General features: G+C 47.6%; 1 protein-coding gene across 2 annotated transcripts in view; it reads right to left on the minus strand.

Annotated features, from left to right (window-relative positions):
* The window catches only part of AARS2 (alanyl-tRNA synthetase 2, mitochondrial), a 29,838-nt gene extending 23,390 nt beyond the window's left edge, over positions 1-6,448 (minus strand). Inside the window, exons 1-5 of one of the 2 annotated variants that reach the window (XM_067564749.1) lie at positions 5,841-6,448; positions 4,013-4,201; positions 2,721-2,866; positions 468-662; positions 177-321 (exon numbers count right to left, since the gene is read on the minus strand). In XM_067564749.1, coding sequence (XP_067420850.1) covers positions 177-321; positions 468-662; positions 2,721-2,866; positions 4,013-4,201; positions 5,841-6,071 — 906 coding nt within the window. In that variant the 5' untranslated portion in view covers positions 6,072-6,448. Of the gene's footprint in view, positions 1-176; positions 322-467; positions 663-2,720; positions 2,867-4,012; positions 4,202-5,840 lie in introns of those variants that run through there. The other variant, XM_067564750.1, reaches the window with a different exon arrangement.
* Between the last annotated feature and the right edge of the window lie 1,179 nt (positions 6,449-7,627).

Raw genomic sequence — 7,627 nt, forward strand, 5'->3', positions numbered from 1 at the left:
CAAACTGGCCCCACGTCCTGTCCTAAGATGATGTGCAGCATTGCTGTATATTGCTTAACAGCTGCTATGTTCCACCCCAGAGGGGGCTGCACTTCAATACTCGGCAGGTAGGCTCTATACACCCAGACTGGGAACTGCTTTAGGTTCAGCTGTGACCCGTGGAAGCTGATCATCACCTTGTGGATGGCATCCAGGATGGGAGTGAAGAGATCTGTGTCGTAGTTGGAGCGCTTGCTCTGCAGAACTGTCACCAGCCTTTCTAGGCCCATCCCTGTGTCCACATGGTGTTGGGGCAATGGACGCAGACTCCCATCTGCCTCTCTGGCAACACACCAGCCCCCACCCAAAACACAAGTCAAAGAGAAGGAGAAGTTAGTTTGAGGCCAAGTGGAGTTCAGTTCAAGGAGGTGAGATGAGTGAGGTGCAGATCTCAGACTATGGAGTGAGGTTCTGAGGCAGCCCGGTACCTGCTGTACTGCATGAAGACCAGGTTCCAGATCTCCACCACATCAGGGCTGTCCTGGTTTACCAGTGCTGCTGCGTGCCTGCCGCCACCCACGTGGTCATAGTGGATCTCTGTGCAGGGGCCGCAAGGACCCGTCTCACCCATCTCCCAGAAGTTTTCCTTCAGTGGGAAAGGAAGCACATGACTGGGAAGCACCCTGAAAAGGAGAGCAGCAAAGCTGACAGGGCTGGGGTAGTCGATAGTTCCCTTCAGAGTGCATGAGCTGCCATGGGTCAGGGAGAAGAGTCTAGGGGAATTTTCTCTGACTGGACTGCCACCTCACCTTCCAGACACCATAGGGTTAACTTGCTTCTGCTCATAGGGGGCTGAATTAGCCTCCCTACTCTTTCCTCCTACATTATCTGCATTCTATTCCGACAAGGACCACAGAGCAGGAACAAACTGAGTCACAGCACATGGCACCCTGCTCACTGCTGAGCTTGGCCAACAGACTCAGTTTGGTGCAAGCTGATGTGGGAGATGCGTCCTCTTCCACCGGGCCAAATCGACCAGTTTCCTTTCACTGGAGCAAACTCCAACAGAGTCAAGATCTGAAAGGGTACTGAATAGGGCTAGAGAGACAGAAGCATGGGACCAATAGCCATGGTGCCAAAAAACATGCACTGCTGCCTTGTTGTACAAGCTTCCCTCACACACCCGCACTTCCCACCAACAAGCTTCATCCCTGCCCTGGAGTAAAGGTGGATTGATTTAAATCACCAATTTTAATCAGCCGGTAGGAAACCTTGATTTAAACTTAAATCACCGATTTTAATTTTGTTTTGAATTTGTATTTTTAGTTATTTTCCTAAAGAAAGGCTGATTCTCATTGGTTGGTAACCTTTAAAATATGTTGATTTGCAACTTAATATAGCCTTTATGCTAAATTTGGTGCTTCTTTTGGTTAACCTGGAGAATACATCATACTTATACACATTTATTTAACCAATTATATATCTCTTAATGTATGTATATTCAGAGTCTAATTTAAAATTTTATTTATTATTGTAGAAAATGATTAATGATGCATTTTCTACATGCAATATGAAGATTCATTTTTATTTGTGATTTGTGTCAAGCTCTATTGGATGGACATTTAAATTCAATTAATAATGCACAAAAACAGCAATTTAATTTTTTAAATAAAAAAACTACCTTAAATGTGCTGGTTACATAAGAAAAAAGTATCAAAAAGTTTATCAAAACATGTTTTTCATTTAAAACTAACTGATTTACTAAACAGAGGGACTATGATCTGTTGCTAGTGAATTGAACTGGTTGTTTCAGGTCACTGTGTCCTTCAGGATTTTAGAATGACTAGATCTCATCCTCTCATACCTAGTTTTTAGTCAAATATTAGAAAAGGAAAACGAGCTTTCCTGCTTTTTCAACTCCCAACTGAAAATTAAGAAACCAGTGAACTAGTCATTGAACTGAACTTCTTGAATAAACTGAAGTGAAGAAAATACTCTCTGCACCTGCAGAAGAGGCCACTGATGTCTACAGTTGGTTTCACACTTCACACTCTAGTTCCAGGTGCTTAGCCAGTGGCTTCCACCAGTTCAGTGGTTTGACTTTCTTTAAAATTTGGCAGCAAACACGCATGGTTTTAAATTAAATACAATTATTTAAAATCATTAATATTATTTGTTGTAAGTGTAGACCTTCGCACAGGTTGTAATTATTTCAAATTTAATGTTCAATATGTTTATTTTTTAATAAGCAAACCTATATTTAATTTAAATAAAAACACCTGATATTTTAATTTAAAAAAAAAAAAAAATCCTCAATTTTTTTCCACCCTCCCCTGGAGGAAGCATCACTAGGTTCGAGACAGGAGCTTAGGCTCCAAAGCCCATTCAGTTCTAGGCCTCTTGGCCGAGATATGAAGTACCATTAGCTGTGGTGGTGGAATTGTGGGGACATCTTTATTAAGGACAGGACTGAGACCACTGGTCTCATTTCACACAGACCAGACAGTACCCACCCAGACTAACCCAGACCTGCATTTGAACTGGCAATCTAGGGGTAAGAGAAATCCAGGGCTGCCAGCCCACTATGAAATTCATAACAATCCAACTGAACTGAACTCAAATAAGAAAGAGTCAAAGAACTGATATCCTTTTCACTTCCACATCTGTATCCTATCAGCTAAAGAGGTGAGTGAACTTGCATCTCATGACACCCCAATCCCCCTTCTCTCACACACACTTACCCTAGGCTGAGCCATATGTCTCTGCTCTCCTCATCTGGGCTCAGCCCCAGCGAGGAGTCTCCTCCAAAATAGGTTATGTAGAGACGGTCTTTTGGGATCTCGTAGACCTGCGTCAGGAGCTCCCACGCCATGCCACATGCTTCCTCCTGAATGGAGTGAAGGAAAATTTAGGACAGCGCAGCTATTCAAAAGGGAATCATACGCTAAAGCAGCAAGTCTTGGCTGCACTGTCCCTTTGCCATTCTATAGAGTATCAGAGTGTTTAAGGGGCTATGCCGCTAAGTCAGGCCTTCAGGTACCTATGGAAGGCAAGTTATGACCTTCCTGATGGTGACCTCAATATCCCAGGATGGCCTATCTAACAGGCGGAGTATTGTGAGTGATTCCCTCTTGCACTGGGGACTTCATTTATTACCAAAACTACAGACAATAGTTTTTTTTCCTTCTTTAATTATGTGAATTTCCTGCTAGTAAAAGGTGCCAGAAGAACTGAAGTCCTCTTATCCACAGAACAGGTAAAGCACAGGCAGCTGCAAAACACACCTTTCCCAAGGGGCTTCACCCATTCCTTGAGGGGATGGGGCAGTCTTGATGAGTATGTCAACGGGGGGGGGGGGGGGGGGGGGGGGCATTAGCACTGAATGTCATGGTGATGTTTGAAGTGTGGATGTCTGTTCCCTAGGAATTAGGTTGCAACCTCTACCCCAACTTGGGTAACAAACTCCATAGCCTGTTCCCATGAACCATACAGTTCTTAGCCCAAGTCATTTGAAGCTAGCACCATTTTCTTTGGGTAATTTCTGGAGGTCAGTATTCATTTCAGTGTTTCTTTGGAGATGCACTGTTTAAACTGTGGTGGGTTGGGGAGGGGGAGGTTAGCAAACTTTTTCCTAATATGGATCATATTTTAAACCAAAGATTACTTCATGGATACCTTCCCTCCTATTTGCTGTCACCATTCCCATCCCATGCCACCCCATTTGCCATCACATATCAACTACACAAATTGCCACTTTCCTGTAAAAATTATCTAAATATTTAATGTAATGGTAGCTTATTTTAGTGTGACTTGGCAGCTGGAAATCAGCCAGCATGTGCTTTTCTGACTGTGGGGTTAGGAATCTCTGATTTAAAGTAAACCATGGAACTAGCAGCAAAAAAAATCCAAGATCATCAGAGCAGCTGAAAGAACAGGCTTGGTACGGTTATTTTTACAGTGCCATCGGGTGCACTTGACACTTGATAGAAATACCTGATCCCTGCCCAAAGGAGCTCATGCTCTAGTGTCTCACTTTGAAATAATCCCCAAAGGACCAGTTCCCCAGCATCTCAAAGAAGGTGTGATGGTAAACATCTCGTCCCACATCATCCAAATCATTATGCTTCCCGCCAGCACGCACACACTTCTGGCTGTTCACCACACGCCGGTACTGTGCCAGCTCGCTTCGGGGATGTGCTGTGCCCAGGAAAATGGGCTTGAACTAGAAGGAACACCAAAAAAAACAAACACACACAAAAATCACACCATTTTCATACACTACCCAGCACAATGGGGCCTTTGGCTGGGGCCTCTGAGTACTCTTGTGACATAATTATGAAATAACAACAGTAACGAGAAAAGCTTTTCAGAGGGTTCACTGCCATGACGTATTTGGAGCATGGCACGTAAAGCTGGCAGGAACAACTTCAGCCAATGTGCCATTTTGACGAAGCCATAATGTTTCACAGACACACATCTGCTTCCATTAAATGTTGGTCAGGGAGGCTTGAGAGGCACTCTTCAGCTGTGTGGCTAGAGCACTAGCCTAAGGAGGTGGGAGACCCAGGATCAAGTCCTTGATTCAGAAAGCAGAGTTTTTCATCACAAATCAAAGTAGAGCAGAACTCGAACCTTGGGTCTCCCGCAGGCCAGCTCCTTAACCACCAGGTTATACAAACACCCCCTCCTCAACCTCTCCCCCAACACTATTCCATTTCTGTGAAAATGTTCCAAAGATTTCATCTTCAGTCCAATGAGGAAAATTTCAAACCGTTGAAAGTTGTTGTGAAGCAGAACTATCCTCAGCTCAGCTCTAACGGGAGCCTAAGTACTGCATAATTCTGAGGTGGCCAAACTTACTGATCCTCTGAGCTGCATACAACAATCTTCAGAAGTTTGAGAGTTGGGGCGTGCCTGCCCAGCCTTGGGGCTTCAGCCCTGTGGTGGGGCTCTGGGCTTCTGTCCCACGGGGTGTGTCTGCCAAAGCCCTAAGCCTCAGCAGGCACCGCCCACAGGGGCAGAAGCCCTGAGACCTCCCCCCCAGGCAGGACTGGATGGCCCAGTAGGCGCACCCCATGCGGCAAAAGCCCTGAGCCCTGGCAGGTGCCTCCCTGCTGGGCAAAAGCCTCTACCTCTATCACCCCACTGCAGGGCAGAAGCCTCGAACTCCTGGCCCCAGTCTGGTAGGCGGAGTATGGGGCGGGGACTTTAACTGTAAAAGAGCCACCTGCAGCTCCAGTCTGGAGCCACAGTGTGGCTGGCCACCCCTGGCATAATGCATCCGTCACCCTGGCAGACGAACATGATGAAGAGCTTAGCGGTAGGAAGAAGGACCTAGGGATCAGGGCACTAGTCTGGGACTCAAGAGACCTGGACTCAATTCCCGGCTCAGCCACAGCCTTCCTGCGTGACCCTGAGCAAATCAGGCTCTGTGTAAAACACAGACAGCACTTTCCCCACCACACCGGGCTGTTCCCCGCCTACATCCCATGAATGACAGCGGCAGGCAGCCAGACACTGCGCTGCTAGGGCCAGACAAAGAGCCGTGTGGGGTGACGGCGGGGCAGCGGGGTGAGCAGAGCGACCTGCACCACGAAGGCTGCACAGAGGAGCAGCTGCAGCTCCCGGGCAGCCCTTTGCCCCAGCTAAGGGGGGGTTTACAGCAGGGCTGGAAAGATTGACCAGACCCTGGCCGGGGGTGCGAGGGCCAAGGGGCTACAGCTCCCGGGCTGCTGCGAGCTCCCCGGGCAGCGCCGAGGCGGCTCTGGCCAATGGCAGGCAGCTGCGGCCCCGGAGCTCAGGCGGCCAGGAGTTCGGGCACGGCCCAGCTGCAGCTCCCCTGGTTCGATCCCCGCGCCCACCTGGTTCATGCCCGCGTTGACGAAAAGGAGCCCGGGGTCCCCGCGGGGCCGCACCGGGGCCGAGGGCACCGGCCAGTGTCCGTGCTGCTCCTGGAAAAAGCGGAGAAAGGCCTGGCGGACCTGCGCCGCCGGAGGGCAGGCAGCGGCGGAGCGAGCCCGGCGTGGGCCGCAACACCGCACTGCTGGGGGGAGCCGCCGGAGCAGCCTCCATACCGGGCCTGCTGCGGCCATCTTAGCCCGGGGCGGAAGTCTGGAAAGCCCGGCTTCGTGCCCTCAGAGGGAAACCAGTCAAGGAGAGAGGCGGGCGGCAGCAAGAGAGACCTCCTGCCGCAGCGGCTGGCGGGGTCGGGGAGCGGCGCGGGGTGCAGCCAGAGATCATCCTTCCTTACGTCACACTCACAGCGCCCCCCTGCGGCTCCTACAGCAGGCCAGCCGAATGGGCCTCCGCTCCGACTGACTGCTGCACGGCGCAGCGTGGAGCACATGATACGTGACTTTTCTGCGGGGGCGGGAGGGGGCGTGGTGGAGGTTTGTGAAATGAGCCTGGCATCCTAATACTAGGACCCCTTGCCCTTTTCCATTTTGTCTTTACATTAGTTCCCCTATGAGACCCGGATCACTGAGTATTCATTCTCTGACTGGCATGTCAGAACTGGGCTGCTTTTTCTTTAGCCCGTTGCTCCATTCAACTGATTGGGTGCTCTGGGCTTCATTTATTCATTAATTTCTGTGCGCTGGGGCCCAGCTTTCTTTTGGACAACACTGTGCACATTGCCAATGTTCAATAATATTCCAAGTATTCGAGTCAGGAAGCAGGCACACAAAAATCATGAGATTAAAAAAAAATGTTCGGATCTTTGCACTCTGCTTCCTGGTGACTTTAGGGTACTTTTAGCACTTGTTTTCAAGCTTTTTTCTAGTAGGACAGAAACTTATTTTTTTTAAATTGAAAGGTGAGATTCTCACTTAATTACTTGCCTCCACGAGCTGACGTTTTCTGAAATAAATCAACATTTTGTGAGAGTTGTGATAAAATCACAAGTTGGCAATAGCAAATAAAGGAAGCCTCCAACCTGGAAAAAAAAATTCTGTGCCCAAGTTGTGTACCTGCTGTGTTACAGGTACTTCAGAGTCCCATAAATAAAAGAGATCAGAGGACATGTCTGACTATTGGCCCAATCCAGTTTTCATGAAATACATGAAAAAACAGAGCCACAAACACGCCCCCCCCCCAGAGGCACTTCAGCCTGACACATTGTAACTTTAATCAAAAGTTAAAACCTCAGCTGACTCTTACTGTTCTACCCTTTGAAATGTTCACTTCAGCCTTTTTAAAATATCCATTTACTGCATAATAATTCAAGTCTGTCTTTACTTTCTATAATTCTATTTGTTTTAAGATTGTTTGTAAAACCACTCCACTGACCAGTTTATCTGTTAATTTTACCCACTTTCAATATATTTGTAAAAACCCTATTTTAAGTATAAGAAGCTACACTGTGAAATGTAATATACCTACCTAATTGTGAAAGACACTGGCAAAATGAAATAATGTTTGCTTTAAAAATAATATGTGAATTCTGCTAGGAGTTGGCACTAAGTGATTGAAGTGTGAATGGCTGAGCAATTGAGGTGAGTGTAGATGGAGAGAGTGATTGAACAATTGGCCTGAGTAAGGGATGTCAAAACAGATGAAGAAAACACCAGCCTCATCTAAAACATTTGAGGGAGGAAGAAAGGAGTGAAGATAATAACTTTTACCACTCAACTGGCCGAAGAGGTGCCCA

This window comes from Emydura macquarii, unplaced genomic scaffold (genome assembly GCF_026122565.2).
Source record: "Emydura macquarii macquarii isolate MOO-44397 ecotype Brisbane River unplaced genomic scaffold, CSIRO-AGI_Emac_v2 contig_2676, whole genome shotgun sequence".
NCBI lineage: Eukaryota > Metazoa > Chordata > Testudines > Chelidae > Emydura > Emydura macquarii.